Source organism: Acartia tonsa, chromosome 2 (genome assembly GCF_053477335.1).
Source record: "Acartia tonsa isolate MP-2025a chromosome 2, ASM5347733v1, whole genome shotgun sequence".
NCBI classification, from domain to species: domain Eukaryota; kingdom Metazoa; phylum Arthropoda; class Copepoda; order Calanoida; family Acartiidae; genus Acartia; species Acartia tonsa.
The window spans coordinates 59,559,891-59,585,718 of record NC_137261.1 but is presented as its reverse complement, the minus strand read 5'-3'; the positions used below and the strand labels follow the sequence as shown (position 1 = coordinate 59,585,718).

The window sequence follows — 25,828 nt, the reverse complement described above, 5'->3', positions numbered from 1 at the left end:
AGTCTATGTAATGTATTTCTGTATTTAAATCCCTAGAGGTGTCAATCAAGCAGGAAAAAATATTAGAAAAAAATACTAGTTTAGGCCAGTGGTATATCTTTATGGTTAAAGCATAAAAAATATTATGATGTACTATTATTTTGTTTTCTGTTACTAATAATAAATTCTGTATAACAATGAATTCACTTAAAATAGTTAATTTCATGATAAGTTAGATTAAACAATTTATATTTTTAAATACATAGAGTTGCAACAAGGACAATGATGTACCAACACAAGCACAATAAAAACACTTTAAATCGTTTTTGTACAGACTTACAGATTTCACTCCTGACTTACTTATTTATGTTGCACCAGATTTTATTGTACACTCTCAGCTGGCTGAAATAACAATACCCCAATCCCCTCCCCTCATATTAGATGAACGAACTGACCAATAAATGAGGTCCATATTAACTACCAAAACGGACAACAAAATTTTCCCCTGTAAAAATATTCTATATCCATTTTAAACCTAGTATCTCGTTACCTAAATTCTCAATACATTTAAACTCTACAAGAAAAACGGTTCTGGAAAAAAGACCTGTGGAAGTTCTACTAATATTAGGGACATATACAATTTAATAAATAAAAATACAATGTTCTGTTACATCATTCTATTTTTATTTGACGTACGTGTCCTTTTAGAATTTTCATATTATTTTACATTTTTCCATAAAAATGTGACTCACTTGGGAAAACTGTGCTATAGCCTATAGATATTAGAGTTTGTTTAGAGCTTTATAAAACACGGAAAGGCTTGGATGTTTCTGTCTCTCTCTGTACACTAAAATCTCGTTAGCCAGGGACGTCCAAGCGTTTTCTTAAGGAGAGTTTTAAAGTAATGTATTTTTTTAAATAGGGGGCAAAATGTGGATTTAACACCCCTTTACCCCCACCCTTGGACGTCTATGTCGTTAGATTCTATTTACACTGAATTGCTTCTTCCAACATGGTGTCTTCATTTAAGTTGAGGGATGGTTTTTAACTATTTTGAAAGATAATAGGTAAAGGTATGTCTGTCTCTGTGATTTATATAGACATTATTATAGACAGTTTTCCGCGGATATTCAAACGATAAATTATTTCCCATTCTAAAGTTCGTAAAAAAATTCGTGAAAAATGTGATACAATAAATGATTTTTCAGTATGGTTGAAAACTGGGTCTAATCCAGTGGATACTATCCGGTTTTGAAGCTATATTGAAACTGGGATTTATTGAACATTTTCACTTATTTAGTAATCTTTTTAAGGGTAAAAGTATTGAAAATTTAATACATTTGATTATTCTACTTTTCATACGTCTATATTTAACATATACAAGTGTAATTTCAATACCTACATATACTGAATAAATACATATTATACATATTCACTGTCAAAAATGCGTTTAATTTTTTTTTATTTAGTTCGCTTTTGGATCCTAACAGTGACATAGGTTTTACCTTTCTTATTTGGAACAAAAGATGTCGATGGCTGCTGTATAATCATTCAATATTTTTATTGGTTTAGTGTTTTTACAAAAGAAGCTTTTCTATAATTATGGTTTGTTAGTCCCTACATTTATCCGTCCGGAACGGTTAGCTCTTTTCATTAATTTAGACGTTAGAATTGTCATAGCGATTTCAAACTTTAATTAATATCAAAATTATACATACATTTGTTGCAAAACTTCTTAAATACAGAATACTGTTAAAGGACATACTGACATTTTTAGGGCTTAATTATAGAGATGCTTCGCTTATAATATTGTACCTTATTGTAATAGGAACCAGTACTCCAAAAATCAGATAAATTGTTTGATTATATCACATAAAAAATTGTTTTGAAAAACTGAAATATCAAAATGTTCAAAATGGACGTACGGGCATTCTGGTAACGATTATAGAACTACGACGCTTTCAAAATCGTACCTAACTACAGCATGAATCATCGTGCAAAGTTTGAAATCGATAGGACAATTCTAACATGCCTAAATTAACGTAAAAATCTATCCGTTACGGACGGACGTACGGACGGATCGACTCTAATTGTAGAAAAGCTTCGCTTTTAAAAGTAAGTAGAAAAAATACTATGTTTTCAATTTCAGATTATTAACTTGGTCAAAAGATAAAATGATTTCTAAAAATTGTTTGTTGAATGTTATATTTTTATGTGTTGTTTGTATAGATGTAACAACTGAAAAGATTTTAAGTTCCAGGTAAAAAGGAAGGGAAAGAATGTGTTTATTACACTAGTCCCCAAAGTTCTATGTAAACTATTCTTGTTCTTTGGATTAACAACTTTTGGGACTTTGAATTTTGATTGGTCTGTTCATTAATGCGAGTGTTTAAAGGTTCAAACAACAAAGAATTAATTTTGTTTATCATCATTGGGGATGTAAATCAGTTTATCGGCCATTGTCTTATCTATTTATATCTATGATATGAAGTAGTAAAGTTTTTTTTTGTCTGAATCTTAAGATCACAATAACTAGTGAACTGATTAAGTTCTCTGTTTTATGTAAGCTTTACATAAGTCCCGTGATGGTTTTAGACTATTTCAATTTCAGATTTAGGTTTTGGAATAGTTTTTGACTATGTTCCTATCAGACCTATTTACCTCTATGAATACAAAGTCCCTAAATGCTAGTGGCGCAGTGCTGATAGTTTATAATTGACAAATGATTAAATCTGAGATGGGAGGACCTAAAGGACATGTAGCTACCAAACAAACTATTACATTATTTAGAGCCATAACTAAACCTGAGATGGGAGGACCTAAAGGACATGTAGCTACCTAACAAAACTATTACATTATTTAGAGCCATAACTAAACCTGAGATGGGAGGAGCTAAAGGACATGTAGCTACCAAACAAACTATTACATTATTTAGAGCCATAACTAAACCTGAGATGGGAGGAGCTAAAGGACATGTAGCTACTAAACAAACTATTACATTATTTAGAGCAATAACTAAACCTGGGATTGGAGGAGCTAAAGGACATGTAGCTACCAAACAAACTATTATTTAGAGCCATAACTAAACCTGAGATGGAAGGAGATAAAGGACATGTAGCTACTAAACAAACTATTACATTATTTAGAGCAATAACTAAACCTGAGATTGGAGGAGCTAAAGGACATGTAGCTACCAAACAAACTATTATTTAGAGCCATAACTAAACCTGAGATGGGAGGGCCTAAAGGACATGTAGCTACTAAACAAACTATTACATTATTTAGAGCCATAACTAAACCTGAGATTGGAGGACCTAAAGGACATGTAGCTACTAAACAAACTATTACATTATTTAGAGCTATAACTAAACCTGAGATGGGAGGGCCTAAAGGACATGTAGCTACCAAACAAACTATTACATGCTACGAAAATGCAGGTATGCTAATAAATACTTAATAATTAGGTTTGTCCTTTTATATAAAGTAGTAAGTTTTTTTTTTGTCTGAAGCTTAAGCTTTCAGTTTAGGGAAACCTCAAATAGATAGTTGTAGGCTATTTTGAGTTTTAATTTAGGTTATGGGATGGTTTTAAGCTATTTTAAATCTTTAAATACAGAGCCCTTAGATGCTAGAGACGCAGGCAAACGATAATAATAACGAGCAAAGCTTCTCTTTAATTGCAAATTAAATGTTTATACCATAGGATGTCTGCTTGTATATTTATCGTATATCCGCTAAGATCTTGTTCAATCTTTCTCCTTTGAAGCTAAAGATCTCGGAAAATGCTTGTCCGAATTTATTATTCTTTTTAGGGCAGGTAAATAAATGTCTTGAGATTTTTTTGGGCTATTTTCTTATCTATTTTTTAATGTAATTACAAGATTACAAAGATTTAAAAATGTACATAATAAAAGCATAAGATTCAATATTGAAACAATGAGGGAGAGGGACACTTTCAGAGATTCTAATCATAAAAAATAATTGATAATAAAACCTGGGAGGGAGGGGACATTAGGCTGTTTATTACACTAGTCCTCAAAGTTTAATTAAAACGTTTTTTTATTCGCTGACTTAACGACTTGGGGAAATTTTTTTGAATTTTGATTGTTTGCTTCATTAAGTTAGGCGTCTAAACATTTAAATTAACATTCATTTTATTCTAGGGAAGGGGTAATTTGTGCATCATCATTGGGGATGTACATTGTATATCATTTTATCCCTCATTGTCTTATCCCTTTAGATCCCTGTGGAAAAAAACAATATATATAATTTTCAACTTATCAGAATGAGATAATCTCAAATTGTTTTATTAAAACACTTGTTTATTTTTATTGTATAAACAAAAAAGAGTATAAAACATCTAATAACTATTGTTACTCATATTTATAATCTAAATATAATTTCATTTACTGCCGTTTATCCTATTAGATAAAGTAGTAATGTTTTTTTTGACTGATGCTTAATATCCCTTCACCGATTGAGTTCCCTTTTTGGGAAAGCTTCACACAGTTCCAGTTATGGTTTTAGGCTAATTCGTTTTTAGATCCGAACACGCTAGTTTAGATATATAAAGTAACATATTTTGAATATTTCATTATTTTAGACAATTAACATAGTAGCCAGGAGTTTTCTCGTTAGAATATTTTCCTTTCCATCCTTCGACCCCTTCAAAAGGGGGGTCGGGGTTATCCAATATTTTAGTTAAACATCCTGCCTTGGACTATATATTGTGGAGCTGGGTTTGCTCCTTTCAAATCCATGATATATGAATACGTCATTAGCAAAGCTATTTTAATATTACTGAGATGTTGCACCAGATTTGCAAGTACTCTGATAAAGAAGTACTCGCTCCGGCTAAAATAACGATAGACCCCTTACTCATCTCCCTCCTCTCCTACATAAGCTAAAATGGCGACAAATTTTTCTCTGTCAATTTATCCACGTATGTATGTATAATATATCCTATATCCATTTATGTTTAGACCTGTCTGGAAGCTCAGTGAAAGCTGTTGATTACATCTCAGATCTAAGAAATTATAATTTCAATAATCGGATCCAAAGTTGTTGTGTCCAGAGTGGTATATGGATTCTTTACTCTGATAAGGCAGGATACAAATCTTTTTAAAACTTTTATTATAATTATCTAAAAAAAAAATAGTATAACTAATAGTTATAATAGACAAACATACAGACATAGTGTTTAACTATGTCTGTATGTTCGTCTGTCTGTCTGTCTAAAGATATAAGATCTAGGTATTGGTAACCACTGAACCAATTAGGCTGTACCCTTTTTGTAATATAGTAGTGGCATTAAGCTATTTTCTTGGGGGTGGGACACTCCTAACCCCCTATAAAAAAAATATATATTACTTTTTTGGTAAGCAAAAAGTCATTTCTAAACCAATTGGGCTTTGCTCTTTAGAGAATATAGCTTTGGTCCAGTTTTAAGCTAACTACTAACTTTTCTGATCCCAGATCACCGCCAATAACAAAAAGATAACAAAAAATTAAAGTTTGAAAGATTTGTTGTACCAGGATTATAATTCTGGCACAAATGCTGGCAACAGTTTCTACATGTTTGGAGACAACTACTGTACAAGTGTACCTGGACAGTTCCTAAGAACAGCCAGCAGTTTGAGGTATTATTAATTATAATTCTGGAACAAGTGCTGGAAACAGTTTCTACATGTTTGGTGACAACTACTGTACAATTGTACCTGGACAGTTCCTAAGAACAGCCAGCAGTTTGAGGTATTCTTTATTATAATTCTGGAACAAGTGATGGAAATAGTTTCTACATGTTTGGTGACAATTACTGTACAAGTGTACCTGCACAGTTCCTAAGAACAGCCAGCAGTTTGAGGTACTATTTATTATAACTCTGGAACAACTGCTAGCAACAGTTTCTACATGTTTGGTGACAACTACTGTACAATTGTACCTGGAAAGTTCCTAAGAACAGTCAGCAGTTTTAGATATTCTTTATTATAATTCTGGCACAGCTACTGGAAATAGTTTGAACATGTTTGGAGACAACTATTGAACAAGTGTACCTGGACAGTTTCTTAGAACAGCCAGCAGTTTGAGGTATTATTTATTATAATTCTGGCACAAGTGCTGGACATAGTTTCTACATGTTTGGTGACAACTATTGTACAAGTGTACCTGGACAGTTCATAAGAACAGTCAGCAGTTTGAGGTATTATTTATTATAATTCTGGAACAAGTGCTGGCAACAGTTTCTACATGTTTGGTGATAACTACGGTACAAGTTACCTTGACAGTTCCTTAGAACATCTAGCAGTTTGTGGTATTCTTTATTATAATTCTGGCACAGCTACTGGAAACAGTTTCTACATGTTTGGTGACAACTACTGTACAAGTGTACCTGGACAGTTCCTTAGAACAGCCATCAGTTTGAGGTATTATTTATTATAATTCTGTCACAAGTGCTGGACACAGTTTCTACATGTTTGGTGACAACTATTGTACAAGTGTACCTGGACAGTTCCTAAGAACAGCCAGCAGTTTGAGGTATTATTTATTATAATTCTGGAACAACTGCTGGCAACAGTTTCTACATGTTTGGAGACAACTACTGTACAAGTGTACCTGCACAGTTCCTCAGGACAGCCAGCAGTTTGAGGTATTATTTATTATAATTCTGGCACAGCTACTGGAAACAGTTTCTACATGTTTGGTGACAACTACTGTACAAGTGTTCCTGGACAGTTCCTAAGAACAGCCAGCAGTTTGAGGTATTATTTATTATAGTTCTGGCACAGCTACTTGAAACAGTTTCTACATGTTTGGAGACAACTACTGTACAATTGTACCTGGACAGTTCCTCAGGACAGCCAGCAGTTTGAGGTATTCTTTACCTTAGCCTCAGATACCCAAAGCGTTGGAAAGTGTCTAGTGTGACGTCATTAAAATACGTCAAAAAGGAGGGATGAAAGGAGAAGTGAAAAAGGAAAAAAGATGGAAAATAGACGTATTTTTATGACGTCACACATAACAGTGCTTTCAGATACGCTTAAGGACAGGATAAACCTCTAGATCTTATTTTAGTGTATATCTTTGAACCAAACCTTACTTAATGTTATTTATGGTCAAACATCCTTCAGACAACCAACCCTTTGATAGCACGACCCTAGTCTTAGAAGTCATGTGCATGGTAAGAAGTTGCACCCATATCAGGCCAAGGCATTTACCCTACTCTAACAATATATGTTGCACACATGACATAACATCAGTAGGAACCAATTTTAAAGTCTTTAGTTTTGACACAGTGATATACTATGATTCGAATCTATCACCTTCCCGAGGACGAGTGGATGTGCTATGAAGTGGTAATTTTGTGTATCATCATTTTGAATGTACACCAACTTATTGGCCATTGTCTTATTCCTTTAGATACCTGATGACCGCTATGTTTGCAATTTTTTCTTAATTAGATATACTGGTGCCCCAGATGGATACAAGTTCGACACTCTCAATTTCTACCACCAGATAAACTTCAGTGGTAGAGAAGAGTATACCTATAATGACAAAGACAATATGGTATTTCCAGATAATGTCAACAGTATGGTTTTAACAGGTAAAAATACAGATCAATGTTTTTTTACCTGGAACATCGTTAATTGTATTGATAAAAATATATTTTTTTTAAATTCTACGTACCAATAATTAAATCTACAATAATTGTATGATTTCTTACACTTTCAAGGCTTTTAAATATCAAGAAGCTATATTCTCAAATTTAATTGAAATTAATTTGATTAAACTTATGCCATATGTAAAAAGATGAACATACTAACATGTAATGTTATAGCAATCCATATATACCAGATTTTAGTGCACTCTGATAAAGTGACGTTCTCGGCTGACTAAAATAACGATACCCCCATCCACCCCATTCCCTCCTCTCCTGTGGGAAAACGAACTAACTAAATAAGGTACAAATTAGCAAGCTAAATTGACAACAATTTTCCCCTGTCAATAACTACACGTATATCAATTAGTAAGGTGTTTTTTAGGATGTACAGCCTGGACATTGTATGGTAGCAGCGGTTACAGAAATCCTATTGGATGTGTATATCCTGCTGATCAAACCAATTGCTATCCAGGTATAATCTACTTTCTATCTTGCTATCAACAGAATTGTAGCAATGGTTATAAAAACATTCATTCTAGCTATCCACAAATTAACCACTTTTTAGAATTTTTTATTTAAAAAAATTCTTTTACCATATGTTATTTTTTTGTTTATTTAACCTACATTTAGTTTTTACGTCATACTAAAATACAATAACATTTTATTAAATTGCATATGTATGCAATAATGCAATAAGAATAAATTCAGATAAGGGATCGGAATAGAAAATAACAATTAGGTTGTATTCATGAAAAAGCTTTTTGACATTGAATTGTAAATTTAACTAACAACCCAAGTTTTGTATATCTTATTTATACGTTGGCTATTAAAACATAGGGTACTTAGTTAGTACGATAGTACGTTGGTTAGTTATAAACTAAAAGTGTCCTGACGTTTCAATATATCCTATCTAAAGTAATGATAGTCTTGTTTATCATTATTAGAAATGTATATTAATGTATCGCTCATTGGGTCAACCCTTAAGATACCTGAGCTCTCTGTATTGCACACACATCTGTCTGTCAGGGATCAAAAGGGATAAGACAATGGACGATAAATTGATATCTACAATATTGATACATAAAATTACAATTAGTGGTTAAAACGTTTGGACACACAACTTAATGAGACAACCAATCAAAATTCAAGAATAGTCTCCAGAGTTGATAAGCCAACGAATAAGAAAACGTTAACATAAAACTGTGAGGATTGGTGTAATAAACGGCCCTAATGTCTCCTCCCTCCCTCCCTCCCTGACACGTATATCTGTCTGTCTGTGGTGTGCAGCTAGGTGTCATATCTAGGACACAACTAAATAATGAAAAACTGACGTATAAGTTTTCTTTATCAAACTTGAGAATAATCCTTTATCACATTATTGTCCCATTTTTATTTTTAGATTTTGTCTTAGTTATTGATCGCATCGTATTATAGACAGCTTTTCGCGGAAATCAAAATGAAAATTATGTGATTAAAATCAGTTTTAGTAGCCCATTAAAATGCAATCCATTTTTGCTATGTAAATGGCATGTCGTTAATATGTCATAATAAATGTCAATTTTTATCCAATATAAAAAAAACTTGAGGCTGATATTATGCTTATGTGGTATCCGCCTAGGGTAAATGGCAGACACCAGAGTTCGAATAAAGACTACGGCAGTGTGAACAGACGTGGACACCTTACTATAGAGAAGCTATGCTTCTCTAGCATTCACTAGACAAGAATCAACATCTATTTCAGTTGTCACTTTATTGAAGGGTTGAAGGATACTGAAGATATATACAACAAACAATAACTACATGGATAGGAATAAATGATCATAACATAAAAGCATTATAATACATATACAATAGTCAGTTTGGGCAATCATGATTCCCCATCCCTGGAAAGGGTGGGGGGGATTAAGAATACAGTTAACCATAATATAAATACATATGGATTAGGAATAAAGATAGTTAAGGATAAATCATACAGTAAAACATAGATAATTGCAATGGTTAGGTAGATGGCTATCCCTGTCTGGGGCAGGCAGGATAGCCCATGGAGCAGCACAATAGGTAGATAAGCATAGAGGGGTTGAGTGGTAGGTCTGGGTACTAAAGAGGGAAGGTTTGATGATTACTTGTGACAACAACAGTCTGTGTGGGGGTGATTCTATCAGGTGAGGGCAGGTTTAGATCCTTTATCCTCAGGGTTGAGGTGGTGCTGATAACTTGGTGGTGGAAGGGGAAGGTTCCGGTGCTTAAATTGGAAGATTTCATTAAATAAAAGTAATCGCAAATATACTTAGTAAATGATAAATTACATACTAGATGCACATAACAATGGGAAAAAATATTTTGAAACTGTTAATGCAAATAGTTTTAAAATTGGACCAAAAATACCAATTGGACCAAAAAAGATATGGGGAAATATGTCAAACATATAAAAATAGCCAAAAACTTGCTAAAAGGTACTTTGGCTGCCATTGTTTCTTTTCTTAAAACGCCAGAAATTAAATTTTAATATCTTTAACTGAAAAAAAATTTAAAATTGGACCATAAACACCAAAGATATGGGTAAAAATGTGAAAAATATAAAAATAGCCAAAAACCTGCAAAAAGGCAGTCTGACTGTCATTGTTGTTTTCTTCAAACAACAGGAAATTTAATTTTCATATCTTTAACTGAAAAAATTTCGAAAATCGGACCATAAACACCAAAGATATGGGGAAAATTGTGGAATATATAAAAATAGCCAAAAACCTGCAAAAAGGCAGTCTGACCGTCATTTTTGTTTCCTTCAAATGATGGGAAATTTAATTTTGATATCTTTAACTTAAAAAATTTTGAAAATCGGACCATAAACACCAAATGATGGGAATGTTGTCAAAAAATTTCAGCTCTCTATCTTTTATAGGAGCCGAGAAAATCACGTTTCCCCCAATTCATTAATTACGGACGGACGGACGGACGGACAGACGGGCGGACGGACAGACGGACGGACGGACATAGTGAATTATAGAGTAGCTTCGCTACTAAAAATTGCATTATGCTTTCCATCTGTTTATATTTCTTTTATAAAATTAACAGAATCTGTGACTGTATGTATCTCACTAACTGCTGAACTGATATTGTTCTCCTTTAAAATGTGACTTCTTATAGGTCCTGGAAAGATGTATAACTATTTTGGGAGAGAAATGAGGCACCACCACACTCCCGAGAGAAATCGTCCACAGAAAAATCCCCCCATTTTTATTCTTTTCTTTTTAAAACTAAAATCAAAGATCGGAGTAGTCGAATTCAACTCTCCCACTCCATCAAGTGCCTCTAGAGGCCTCTAGCATTACCCAAAAGTCTGAACGCTATTTTTAACATTCAGTTTAACCCTTCAGTTTAAAACATTGGCTTTATTTTTAGAACAATGATTCTTTCGATATTTAAAATTAGGTCTTTCAAAAGATAAACTCTTTATCTAAGCAATTTTGCGACAAATTCACATTCAAGGTTATTTCACTAAACTTTTTTACTTTGCCTTTATGCATGTTTTCATCCTTGTTTAGCTAAGGCCATGCAAATTATTTTAAAGTGTTGAAATTTATTCTATGTACATTCATTCCCTGTTAAAATAAAAGCTCAAATTATCATAATGACCTAAATTTATATTATCTTAATAGCGATTTACCTTAGGAACCTATGTATGTATTTAATAAAGTTTAATTAAAGTTTACACTGGTGGAATTGCCCCTTACTATCTAGAGAATGGTGGAGAGGTCAGAAAAATAGCCTAAAACCACCCCAGGAGATGTATGAGACTTCTCTGAAAATCACTACTAATTCTGACCAATATTTTCCGAGTAATTAAGTTAAGAAAGAATAAAAAAAACATTACTACTTTATATCATGGGATAATATTTATTACTGTATTCTACCTATTAAATTTATTCATTTTTCTTAAATCTTATTCATTCTAATTATATATGTTATTATTTTAGAATTCATTTTAATATGCGATAACAATTCAAACACCAGCTAGCCTATCGACCAATTGGAATTAATAGGGTATGTTATACCCAAATTTCGGATATTTGAGATCACGTTTTGGAAAGGGTTCATTTGAAAAAAAAAACAGTTAAGTAAGGATTTCAATAAATGAAAAAAAAGATTTAAGAATATAAATAAATGACTACTGTTTATTATTTAGATAGCCGTTGAGAATTCAAAATAAATCTAAATATTAAAATATGAGATATTGAGATATATTTGTAAGCCAACTATAAGACTATTCAATATTTATCCAATATTTATAATAGCAACGCACATTGATTAAACTTTCATTATAAACAAGGATGACAACATCCATAAAGTAAGCTCTGAAATGGAAGGGCAAACGAACATTAACACGTATTGAGTGTCAGAACTGAATAAGCAGAATATTCATGCATAAGTCTAAACAAAATTGTAAGTAATTTACATTTTTAGGACTTGATAATAGAGATGCTTCGCTTGTAAAAATGTACCTTGTTATAAAAGGAATAAGTATTTTAAAAATAAGGTGAATAGGATAATTATAACAATAACATACACAAAATTGTTGTCAAACATTTTTTTTAATGGATGTACCGTACGGACTTTCTGGTAACTATTATAGAGTTGGTGCTTTTCGAAGTCGTACCTAACTGTTATAAAAATCATCATACAAAGTTTGAAATCAGTAGGACAATTATAAGTTGATTAAATTACCTTAAAGAGCTAATCGTTTTGGACAGACGGACGTACGTACGGATCGATCCTAATTATAAGTAAAATAATGTGTTTTGCCAACAGGCATCGAGGCACTTTTTTTAGGTCTGAATTTTATGTCAGCAGCCTAGTTATACAAGTATATGCCAATAGATGATAAATTATTTTCTCGTATTTATTCGAATCCGGTGAATAGGAACCGGTTCTCATCCATACGAAAAAACTATGTCTAGCATCGTATTATATCCAGCTTTCTACGAATATAGAAATGTACAATCATAAGATTAAAACTAGTTTTTTTAGCCGGTGACTTCGTCACCTCGGGGCTAAAAAAACTAGTTTTAATCTCATAATTGTACATTCTTTATCCGCGGAAAGCCGTTTATAATACGATGCGAGAAATAACTATTCCAGAGTTCAAAGTCAAGTCCTGACCAACAATTTCTTATATTGTGCCCTCAAAATTTGAAATATTTTCACAAGTTTAGCAACTTTGAAAAATTTTGTAGTTTGTGCAAATTCAAGAAGGCTCTTCTTTAACCAGGGATTTAAGGCACGGCTGAGATTAAAATATACATAAACAAATATATGTGATGCAAAATTGATTAAATACAGGATGCTGTTTAAGGGCATACTTTCATTTTTAGGACTTGATTATAGAGATGCTGCGCTTATGATATTGTACTTTGTTGTCCCAGGAAACCATTTCACAAAATTGATATTTATAGTATAATAATATATCATACAAAAAGTTGTTGCCAAAAAAGTTAAAATCGGCATGTTATAAATGGACATATGAACTTTATAATACTATTATAGAGTTGCTACGCTGCCTCAATAATACGTGTTCATTTTGCAAAGCTTGATATCGATAGGGCAATTCTAACATGTCTAAATTAACGAAAAGAGCTAACTGTTCCAGACAGAGCGAAGTATGGAAGGACCTACCCTAATTGTAGAAAAGCTTTGCTTTTAGAAATATCCACATCTAACAATAGCAAATCAGCATTAGTTAACAATGTAAAGAGAAACAATGAATATATGGACATAATTCATACATAAGTTTGGCTCGAAACCGTTTCTAATCCAGCGGATATTATCGATTTAAAAGCTTTATTGAAAAAACGTATATGCTTATATTGAGTATTTTAAATAGTAGAAATATAGAAAATATTTGTCTTACTTGAAGAATATCCAGAAATACAAAAAGTATAGAAAAAAGTTTCTTTGACAAAACCCTTGAATACAAACAAAACAGCTAAAAATTAGGAAAATATTTCTCCCAAAAAAAAGATTGGTTCTAACCATGAAGCAAAATATAATTTAATTATCTTACAATTAATTAAAGCTGAAAATATTAAAACAGGGAAGAAATTTGTACACGAAATAATTTACCTAAGACAATCTTCTTCCTAAGATATGCAACAACTTAATGCGATTGCGAACGAAATATTAAAAAATATGCTCTTACGTCTATTAATCTGTACAATTTTTCAACCAATAATATGACCGCATTGTTCCTCCAGTATTATACCATTTCCTGGTTTAGAGAATCTGTTGCTAGATTATCTCCATAGCAAATATATAAACCGGAAAAAATAGGAAAAAGATGCATTCGAATAACAATCAGCACAATTATAGACTGATAGAGCATCTAACAAGTTAAAACATTACATTGCAGCCTGATCAAAAAGTGTAGACCTTGTTTAGTCAGCTAATTTTCTTTTTGCACTTTTGCTAATAAGTTTACTGCAAATTAAAGCAATATATAGGTCAAGCAATGGTTTTTAAAAGAACAAGGTTGACACTATGCATATATGCGAATCTGTAAACTCTTGTAGACTTTCAGAACTGAATGAATAGAATATAGATGTTTAAGTCTAAACAAAATTGTAAGTTAATTTGTGGCTAAACTATAAAATGCAGGATACTATTTTTGGACACACTTATATTTTTAGGACTTGATTAAAGAGATGCTTCGTTTATTATATTATACTTTGTTGTCTTAGGAATCAATGTTCCAAATTCATACTAAAAGCAAAATTTAATAATACAAAATATTGTTGTGTACCAAGTTAAAAATCAGCCATCATATACAAAATCGAACTAGGCAATTTTCCACGAATATTAAAGTAGAAATCATAAATTAATTCCAGTTTTGGTGTCCTTGGCCTTCTGCTCCTCGGGTCTAACAAAACTGGATTTAATCTTATATTTTGTTATTTTAATATCCACGAAATGCTGTCTATAAAAATTACATAACATTTCATTTATATTTTGCTATTTTTTCTTGTTCTACGTTTTAGTAGAAATACTCACAAAACCTTCTCAATCTTGCATTGGTTTTTGTTAATTAATCCCCAGTGTCCCAAGAGGGTGATTCTTTCTCGGAGGAGGGCACCAGCCATACACCAACAATATCCCATTTAGATTACATTGATTGTACTATGAGCCCCCTTCCACTCCCTCTAATTCTTATATTTCTAATACTATATTTTTCAGCACGGCTTTGAATCCAAAGCATCATTGCTTTTGAATTATCCTAATAATAAAGTAACTGGATCTCTGTGTGTCGGCACCCAAGGATCTCGCTAATCGCTGCACTGCTATGGTTTTCCTTTATTATGTAGCATCTCATTTGTCCTGGAAAGGTTTATAACTATATTTTGGGGGAGGGTACCACCAACCTTTCAAGATAAATCGCTTCTGAACTATGTAAACTAAAAAGACAAGTTAAGAAAACAAAAGTAAAATCCTAGGATTAACTTCTTTATGTTTGGAAGCAAGAAAAAGTGGCTCCACCATAAAGTGGCATAAAGTATACCATTGGTGTATACTGGCCTCTCATTGGCTATTCTATCGTATAATGTCATAATCTGTGGAGCCACTTTTACTTGCTTCTATATTTGGCCTAGAATACTCAAAAGCCTTGCTATACTTATTTGTTACTAGAAGTTACGCCGCCTCTAGTTAGGCCTCTAGTTAGGGGACAATATTCTTTTGAGATTTGGGATACCCTCTTCGGAATACATTTAAATATTCCCTGGACCTATAAAAGAATTCGCAGTAAAGGAGAACCATATCGGTCCAGCGGTTAGTAAGATTTACATAGATAGATCAACAGAGGGCATGCTACCTTTATTTAAGGATAACCTGCAGCTAAACTAAAAGTTAGATAATCTAAAAACAATATCTTCTATATAGAGTGGGGTTTCCATATGGATTGATAATAAAAAGGACAATGGCACCTTACAATCAGACAGCTAACAAGTCAGGCAGGTGTTTTTACAATTTTGCATTTGCATAATATTTGTACTATAGCTAAATTTTTGTTTCTAATTGTTTTGTAAAATCGTTTTCATGTATGTTTGTCCCTAACTAAAGGCCTATCCCCCTTTATATTTTTTTTGACATAATTATCCTATTCATCTGATTTTTGAAATAAATATTTCTAGGACATCGAGGTACAATAATATAAGCAAGACATCTCTATAACCAAATCCTTAAAGGAGAGTATGTCCTTTTAGGTATCCTGCATTTACGCCATTTTGCAACAAATTTGTTTACAATTTTGTTTAGACTAACAAATTAATGTTCTGCTTTTTTTAGTTTTGACACTCGTTTGTCATTCCTTCTGATTCATTGTGGAAAATATTTTACTATTCTGAAAAATATTATTAGTTTTGTATATGCACCGTCAGATAAACCAAATATTTATGGTTCAACATTCCTAATATCTGGAATAAAAGTATCTAAAGGTTTAGCTTAGGGTTTATTCTATATAAGAATAGAGGGAGAATGAGATATATGTAACTCTGTCCACAGGAGGGGGGGGGGGGCCTGTACCAATTCTGTATTGGGTATTTTACAGCTAATAGCGTCGGAAATATAAGCACAGCCGAGTCCCAACAAAAGAACAGAAAACAATTTACTAGAGGACGAAAAAGGTCTCCACAACTTGAGCCAGGTAGTTTTCTAGATTATACAATTATCCTTATACATTAATTTGTATTCCTCTAGTCATTTCAAAACTAGAATTTTCGATTTTGGATCCAAAGCCCTTTATAACTAAAAAATATTTTTGATGATTTTCAGGGATCAAAGTCTTGAAGTCGAACCAAAACTAAGATAGTCTGATTAGCCATGAACGTACTAACAAACATTGTTTCAAGAAAAAATACTTTTTGTGCATTTTGTTTTGACTCTTCAGTCTATGTAATGTATTTCTGTATTTAAATCCCTAGAGGTGTCAATCAAGCAGGAAAAAATATTAGAAAAAAATACTAGTTTAGGCCAGTGGTATATCTTTATGGTTAAAGCATAAAAAATATTATGATGTACTATTATTTTGTTTTCTGTTACTAATAATAAATTCTGTATAACAATGAATTCACTTAAAATAGTTAATTTCATGATAAGTTAGATTAAACAATTTATATTTTTAAATACATAGAGTTGCAACAAGGACAATGATGTACCAACACAAGCACAATAAAAACACTTTAAATCGTTTTTGTACAGACTTACAGATTTCACTCCTGACTTACTTATTTATGTTGCACCAGATTTTATTGTACACTCTCAGCTGGCTGAAATAACAATACCCCAATCCCCTCCCCTCATATTAGATGAACGAACTGACCAATAAATGAGGTCCATATTAACTACCAAAACGGACAACAAAATTTTCCCCTGTAAAAATATTCTATATCCATTTTAAACCTAGTATCTCGTTACCTAAATTCTCAATACATTTAAACTCTACAAGAAAAACGGTTCTGGAAAAAAGACCTGTGGAAGTTCTACTAATATTAGGGACATATACAATTTAATAAATAAAAATACAATGTTCTGTTACATCATTCTATTTTTATTTGACGTACGTGTCCTTTTAGAATTTTCATATTATTTTACATTTTTCCATAAAAATGTGACTCACTTGGGAAAACTGTGCTATAGCCTATAGATATTAGAGTTTGTTTAGAGCTTTATAAAACACGGAAAGGCTTGGATGTTTCTGTCTCTCTCTGTACACTAAAATCTCGTTAGCCAGGGACGTCCAAGCGTTTTCTTAAGGAGAGTTTTAAAGTAATGTATTTTTTTAAATAGGGGGCAAAATGTGGATTTAACACCCCTTTACCCCCACCCTTGGACGTCTATGTCGTTAGATTCTATTTACACTGAATTGCTTCTTCCAACATGGTGTCTTCATTTAAGTTGAGGGATGGTTTTTAACTATTTTGAAAGATAATAGGTAAAGGTATGTCTGTCTCTGTGATTTATATAGACATTATTATAGACAGTTTTCCGCGGATATTCAAACGATAAATTATTTCCCATTCTAAAGTTCGTAAAAAAATTCGTGAAAAATGTGATACAATAAATGATTTTTCAGTATGGTTGAAAACTGGGTCTAATCCAGTGGATACTATCCGGTTTTGAAGCTATATTGAAACTGGGATTTATTGAACATTTTCACTTATTTAGTAATCTTTTTAAGGGTAAAAGTATTGAAAATTTAATACATTTGATTATTCTACTTTTCATACGTCTATATTTAACATATACAAGTGTAATTTCAATACCTACATATACTGAATAAATACATATTATACATATTCACTGTCAAAAATGCGTTTAATTTTTTTTTATTTAGTTCGCTTTTGGATCCTAACAGTGACATAGGTTTTACCTTTCTTATTTGGAACAAAAGATGTCGATGGCTGCTGTATAATCATTCAATATTTTTATTGGTTTAGTGTTTTTACAAAAGAAGCTTTTCTATAATTATGGTTTGTTAGTCCCTACATTTATCCGTCCGGAACGGTTAGCTCTTTTCATTAATTTAGACGTTAGAATTGTCATAGCGATTTCAAACTTTAATTAATATCAAAATTATACATACATTTGTTGCAAAACTTCTTAAATACAGAATACTGTTAAAGGACATACTGACATTTTTAGGGCTTAATTATAGAGATGCTTCGCTTATAATATTGTACCTTATTGTAATAGGAACCAGTACTCCAAAAATCAGATAAATTGTTTGATTATATCACATAAAAAATTGTTTTGAAAAACTGAAATATCAAAATGTTCAAAATGGACGTACGGGCATTCTGGTAACGATTATAGAACTACGACGCTTTCAAAATCGTACCTAACTACAACATGAATCATCGTGCAAAGTTTGAAATCGATAGGACAATTCTAACATGCCTAAATTAACGTAAAAATCTATCCGTTACGGACGGACGTACGGACGGATCGACTCTAATTGTAGAAAAGCTTCGCTTTTAAAAGTAAGTAGAAAAAATACTATGTTTTCAATTTCAGATTATTAACTTGGTCAAAAGATAAAATGATTTCTAAAAATTGTTTGTTGAATGTTATATTTTTATGTGTTGTTTGTATAGATGTAACAACTGAAAAGATTTTAAGTTCCAGGTAAAAAGGAAGGGAAAGAATGTGTTTATTACACTAGTCCCCAAAGTTCTATGTAAACTATTCTTGTTCTTTGGATTAACAACTTTTGGGACTTTGAATTTTGATTGGTCTGTTCATTAATGCGAGTGTTTAAAGGTTCAAACAACAAAGAATTAATTTTGTTTATCATCATTGGGGATGTAAATCAGTTTATCGGCCATTGTCTTATCTATTTATATCTATGATATGAAGTAGTAAAGTTTTTTTTTGTCTGAATCTTAAGATCACAATAACTAGTGAACTGATTAAGTTCTCTGTTTTATGTAAGCTTTACATAAGTCCCGTGATGGTTTTAGACTATTTCAATTTCAGATTTAGGTTTTGGAATAGTTTTTGACTATGTTCCTATCAGACCTATTTACCTCTATGAATACAAAGTCCCTAAATGCTAGTGGCGCAGTGCTGATAGTTTATAATTGACAAATGATTAAATCTGAGATGGGAGGACCTAAAGGACATGTAGCTACCAAACAAACTATTACATTATTTAGAGCCATAACTAAACCTGAGATGGGAGGACCTAAAGGACATGTAGCTACCTAACAAAACTATTACATTATTTAGAGCCATAACTAAACCTGAGATGGGAGGAGCTAAAGGACATGTAGCTACCAAACAAACTATTACATTATTTAGAGCCATAACTAAACCTGAGATGGGAGGAGCTAAAGGACATGTAGCTACTAAACAAACTATTACATTATTTAGAGCAATAACTAAACCTGGGATTGGAGGAGCTAAAGGACATGTAGCTACCAAACAAACTATTATTTAGAGCCATAACTAAACCTGAGATGGAAGGAGATAAAGGACATGTAGCTACTAAACAAACTATTACATTATTTAGAGCAATAACTAAACCTGAGATTGGAGGAGCTAAAGGACATGTAGCTACCAAACAAACTATTATTTAGAGCCATAACTAAACCTGAGATGGGAGGGCCTAAAGGACATGTAGCTACTAAACAAACTATTACATTATTTAGAGCCATAACTAAACCTGAGATTGGAGGACCTAAAGGACATGTAGCTACTAAACAAACTATTACATTATTTAGAGCTATAACTAAACCTGAGATGGGAGGGCCTAAAGGACATGTAGCTACCAAACAAACTATTACATGCTACGAAAATGCAGGTATGCTAATAAATACTTAATAATTAGGTTTGTCCTTTTATATAAAGTAGTAAGTTTTTTTTTTGTCTGAAGCTTAAGCTTTCAGTTTAGGGAAACCTCAAATAGATAGTTGTAGGCTATTTTGAGTTTTAATTTAGGTTATGGGATGGTTTTAAGCTATTTTAAATCTTTAAATACAGAGCCCTTAGATGCTAGAGACGCAGGCAAACGATAATAATAACGAGCAAAGCTTCTCTTTAATTGCAAATTAAATGTTTATACCATAGGATGTCTGCTTGTATATTTATCGTATATCCGCTAAGATCTTGTTCAATCTTTCTCCTTTGAAGCTAAAGATCTCGGAAAATGCTTGTCCGAATTTATTATTCTTTTTAGGGCAGGTAAATAAATGTCTTGAGATTTTTTTGGGCTATTTTCTTATCTATTTTTTAATGTAATTACAAGATTACAAAGATTTAAAAATGTACATAATAAAAGCATAAGATTCAATATTGAAACAATGAGGGAGAGGGACACTTTCAGAGATTCTAATCATAAAAAATAATTGATAATAAAACCTGGGAGGGAGGGGACATTAGGCTGTTTATTACACTAGTCCTCAAAGTTTAATTAAAACGTTTTTTTATTCGCTGACTTAACGACTTGGGGAAATTTTTTTGAATTTTGATTGTTTGCTTCATTAAGTTAGGCGTCTAAACATTTAAATTAACATTCATTTTATTCTAGGGAAGGGGTAATTTGTGCATCATCATTGGGGATGTACATTGTATATCATTTTATCCCTCATTGTCTTATCCCTTTAGATCCCTGTGGAAAAAAACAATATATATAATTTTCAACTTATCAGAATGAGATAATCTCAAATTGTTTTATTAAAACACTTGTTTATTTTTATTGTATAAACAAAAAAGAGTATAAAACATCTAATAACTATTGTTACTCATATTTATAATCTAAATATAATTTCATTTACTGCCGTTTATCCTATTAGATAAAGTAGTAATGTTTTTTTTGACTGATGCTTAATATCCCTTCACCGATTGAGTTCCCTTTTTGGGAAAGCTTCACACAGTTCCAGTTATGGTTTTAGGCTAATTCGTTTTTAGATCCGAACACGCTAGTTTAGATATATAAAGTAACATATTTTGAATATTTCATTATTTTAGACAATTAACATAGTAGCCAGGAGTTTTCTCGTTAGAATATTTTCCTTTCCATCCTTCGACCCCTTCAAAAGGGGGGTCGGGGTTATCCAATATTTTAGTTAAACATCCTGCCTTGGACTATATATTGTGGAGCTGGGTTTGCTCCTTTCAAATCCATGATATATGAATACGTCATTAGCAAAGCTATTTTAATATTACTGAGATGTTGCACCAGATTTGCAAGTACTCTGATAAAGAAGTACTCGCTCCGGCTAAAATAACGATAGACCCCTTACTCATCTCCCTCCTCTCCTACATAAGCTAAAATGGCGACAAATTTTTCTCTGTCAATTTATCCACGTATGTATGTATAATATATCCTATATCCATTTATGTTTAGACCTGTCTGGAAGCTCAGTGAAAGCTGTTGATTACATCTCAGATCTAAGAAATTATAATTTCAATAATCGGATCCAAAGTTGTTGTGTCCAGAGTGGTATATGGATTCTTTACTCTGATAAGGCAGGATACAAATCTTTTTAAAACTTTTATTATAATTATCTAAAAAAAAAATAGTATAACTAATAGTTATAATAGACAAACATACAGACATAGTGTTTAACTATGTCTGTATGTTCGTCTGTCTGTCTGTCTAAAGATATAAGATCTAGGTATTGGTAACCACTGAACCAATTAGGCTGTACCCTTTTTGTAATATAGTAGTGGCATTAAGCTATTTTCTTGGGGGTGGGACACTCCTAACCCCCTATAAAAAAAATATATATTACTTTTTTGGTAAGCAAAAAGTCATTTCTAAACCAATTGGGCTTTGCTCTTTAGAGAATATAGCTTTGGTCCAGTTTTAAGCTAACTACTAACTTTTCTGATCCCAGATCACCGCCAATAACAAAAAGATAACAAAAAATTAAAGTTTGAAAGATTTGTTGTACCAGGATTATAATTCTGGCACAAATGCTGGCAACAGTTTCTACATGTTTGGAGACAACTACTGTACAAGTGTACCTGGACAGTTCCTAAGAACAGCCAGCAGTTTGAGGTATTATTAATTATAATTCTGGAACAAGTGCTGGAAACAGTTTCTACATGTTTGGTGACAACTACTGTACAATTGTACCTGGACAGTTCCTAAGAACAGCCAGCAGTTTGAGGTATTCTTTATTATAATTCTGGAACAAGTGATGGAAATAGTTTCTACATGTTTGGTGACAATTACTGTACAAGTGTACCTGCACAGTTCCTAAGAACAGCCAGCAGTTTGAGGTACTATTTATTATAACTCTGGAACAACTGCTAGCAACAGTTTCTACATGTTTGGTGACAACTACTGTACAATTGTACCTGGAAAGTTCCTAAGAACAGTCAGCAGTTTTAGATATTCTTTATTATAATTCTGGCACAGCTACTGGAAATAGTTTGAACATGTTTGGAGACAACTATTGAACAAGTGTACCTGGACAGTTTCTTAGAACAGCCAGCAGTTTGAGGTATTATTTATTATAATTCTGGCACAAGTGCTGGACATAGTTTCTACATGTTTGGTGACAACTATTGTACAAGTGTACCTGGACAGTTCATAAGAACAGTCAGCAGTTTGAGGTATTATTTATTATAATTCTGGAACAAGTGCTGGCAACAGTTTCTACATGTTTGGTGATAACTACGGTACAAGTTACCTTGACAGTTCCTTAGAACATCTAGCAGTTTGTGGTATTCTTTATTATAATTCTGGCACAGCTACTGGAAACAGTTTCTACATGTTTGGTGACAACTACTGTACAAGTGTACCTGGACAGTTCCTTAGAACAGCCATCAGTTTGAGGTATTATTTATTATAATTCTGTCACAAGTGCTGGACACAGTTTCTACATGTTTGGTGACAACTATTGTACAAGTGTACCTGGACAGTTCCTAAGAACAGCCAGCAGTTTGAGGTATTATTTATTATAATTCTGGAACAACTGCTGGCAACAGTTTCTACATGTTTGGAGACAACTACTGTACAAGTGTACCTGCACAGTTCCTCAGGACAGCCAGCAGTTTGAGGTATTATTTATTATAATTCTGGCACAGCTACTGGAAACAGTTTCTACATGTTTGGTGACAACTACTGTACAAGTGTTCCTGGACAGTTCCTAAGAACAGCCAGCAGTTTGAGGTATTATTTATTATAGTTCTGGCACAGCTACTTGAAACAGTTTCTACATGTTTGGAGACAACTACTGTACAATTGTACCTGGACAGTTCCTCAGGACAGCCAGCAGTTTGAGGTATTCTTTACCTTAGCCTCAGATACCCAAAGCGTTGGAAAGTGTCTAGTGTGACGTCATTAAAATACGTCAAAAAGGAGGGATGAAAGGAGAAGTGAAAAAGGAAAAAAGATGGAAAATAGACGTATTTTTATGACGTCACACATAACAGTGCTTTCAGATACGCTTAAGGACAGGATAAACCTCTAGATCTTATTTTAGTGTATATCTTTGAACCAAACCTTACTTAATGTTATTTATGGTCAAACATCCTTCAGACAACCAACCCTTTGATAGCACGACCCTAGTCTTAGAAGTCATGTGCATGGTAAGAAGTTGCACCCATATCAGGCCAAGGCATTTACCCTACTCTAACAATATATGTTGCACACATGACATAACATCAGTAGGAACCAATTTTAAAGTCTTTAGTTTTGACACAGTGATATACTATGATTCGAATCTATCACCTTCCCGAGGACGAGTGGATGTGCTATGAAGTGGTAATTTTGTGTATCATCATTTTGAATGTACACCAACTTATTGGCCATTGTCTTATTCCTTTAGATACCTGATGACCGCTATGTTTGCAATTTTTTCTTAATTAGATATACTGGTGCCCCAGATGGATACAAGTTCGACACTCTCAATTTCTACCACCAGATAAACTTCAGTGGTAGAGAAGAGTATACCTATAATGACAAAGACAATATGGTATTTCCAGATAATGTCAACAGTATGGTTTTAACAGGTAAAAATACAGATCAATGTTTTTTTACCTGGAACATCGTTAATTGTATTGATAAAAATATATTTTTTTTAAATTCTACGTACCAATAATTAAATCTACAATAATTGTATGATTTCTTACACTTTCAAGGCTTTTAAATATCAAGAAGCTATATTCTCAAATTTAATTGAAATTAATTTGATTAAACTTATGCCATATGTAAAAAGATGAACATACTAACATGTAATGTTATAGCAATCCATATATACCAGATTTTAGTGCACTCTGATAAAGTGACGTTCTCGGCTGACTAAAATAACGATACCCCCATCCACCCCATTCCCTCCTCTCCTGTGGGAAAACGAACTAACTAAATAAGGTACAAATTAGCAAGCTAAATTGACAACAATTTTCCCCTGTCAATAACTACACGTATATCAATTAGTAAGGTGTTTTTTAGGATGTACAGCCTGGACATTGTATGGTAGCAGCGGTTACAGAAATCCTATTGGATGTGTATATCCTGCTGATCAAACCAATTGCTATCCAGGTATAATCTACTTTCTATCTTGCTATCAACAGAATTGTAGCAATGGTTATAAAAACATTCATTCTAGCTATCCACAAATTAACCACTTTTTAGAATTTTTTATTTAAAAAAATTCTTTTACCATATGTTATTTTTTTGTTTATTTAACCTACATTTAGTTTTTACGTCATACTAAAATACAATAACATTTTATTAAATTGCATATGTATGCAATAATGCAATAAGAATAAATTCAGATAAGGGATCGGAATAGAAAATAACAATTAGGTTGTATTCATGAAAAAGCTTTTTGACATTGAATTGTAAATTTAACTAACAACCCAAGTTTTGTATATCTTATTTATACGTTGGCTATTAAAACATAGGGTACTTAGTTAGTACGATAGTACGTTGGTTAGTTATAAACTAAAAGTGTCCTGACGTTTCAATATATCCTATCTAAAGTAATGATAGTCTTGTTTATCATTATTAGAAATGTATATTAATGTATCGCTCATTGGGTCAACCCTTAAGATACCTGAGCTCTCTGTATTGCACACACATCTGTCTGTCAGGGATCAAAAGGGATAAGACAATGGACGATAAATTGATATCTACAATATTGATACATAAAATTACAATTAGTGGTTAAAACGTTTGGACACACAACTTAATGAGACAACCAATCAAAATTCAAGAATAGTCTCCAGAGTTGATAAGCCAACGAATAAGAAAACGTTAACATAAAACTGTGAGGATTGGTGTAATAAACGGCCCTAATGTCTCCTCCCTCCCTCCCTCCCTGACACGTATATCTGTCTGTCTGTGGTGTGCAGCTAGGTGTCATATCTAGGACACAACTAAATAATGAAAAACTGACGTATAAGTTTTCTTTATCAAACTTGAGAATAATCCTTTATCACATTATTGTCCCATTTTTATTTTTAGATTTTGTCTTAGTTATTGATCGCATCGTATTATAGACAGCTTTTCGCGGAAATCAAAATGAAAATTATGTGATTAAAATCAGTTTTAGTAGCCCATTAAAATGCAATCCATTTTTGCTATGTAAATGGCATGTCGTTAATATGTCATAATAAATGTCAATTTTTATCCAATATAAAAAAAACTTGAGGCTGATATTATGCTTATGTGGTATCCGCCTAGGGTAAATG

At 32.5% G+C, this 25,828-nt stretch overlaps 2 protein-coding genes across 2 annotated transcripts in view; both read left to right on the top strand.

Annotated features, from left to right (window-relative positions):
* Window positions 1-2,132: 2,132 nt before the first annotated feature.
* On the top strand, window positions 2,133-11,406 carry LOC145312640 (uncharacterized). Its single transcript, XM_080151900.1, has 7 exons — window positions 2,133-2,239; window positions 3,337-3,416; window positions 4,962-5,083; window positions 5,515-5,618; window positions 7,437-7,579; window positions 8,019-8,108; window positions 11,342-11,406. The coding sequence occupies exons 1-7, from the start codon at window positions 2,154-2,156 to the stop codon at window positions 11,404-11,406; spliced, it is 690 nt and encodes a 229-aa protein (XP_080008026.1). The 5' UTR covers window positions 2,133-2,153.
* A 7,292-nt stretch (window positions 11,407-18,698) lies between these two features.
* Window positions 18,699-25,828, top strand: part of LOC145312251 (uncharacterized) — a 32,017-nt gene continuing 24,887 nt past the window's right edge. Inside the window, exons 1-6 of the mRNA XM_080151480.1 lie at window positions 18,699-18,805; window positions 19,903-19,982; window positions 21,528-21,649; window positions 22,081-22,184; window positions 24,003-24,145; window positions 24,585-24,674. Coding sequence (XP_080007606.1) covers window positions 18,720-18,805; window positions 19,903-19,982; window positions 21,528-21,649; window positions 22,081-22,184; window positions 24,003-24,145; window positions 24,585-24,674 — 625 coding nt within the window. The 5' untranslated portion in view covers window positions 18,699-18,719. The remainder of the gene's footprint in view (window positions 18,806-19,902; window positions 19,983-21,527; window positions 21,650-22,080; window positions 22,185-24,002; window positions 24,146-24,584; window positions 24,675-25,828) is intronic.

Coding starts and splice junctions, on each gene's coding strand:
- LOC145312640 (XM_080151900.1), top strand. CDS start 2,154: ATGATTTCTAAAAATTGTTTGTTGAATGTTATATTTTTATGTGTTGTT. Junction 5,084..5,514: donor GGATTCTTTACTCTGATAAG/GCAGGATACAAA, acceptor TTGTTGTACCAG/GATTATAATTCTGGCACAAA. Junction 8,109..11,341: donor TCAAACCAATTGCTATCCAG/GTATAATCTACT, acceptor GTTTAATTAAAG/TTTACACTGGTGGAATTGCC.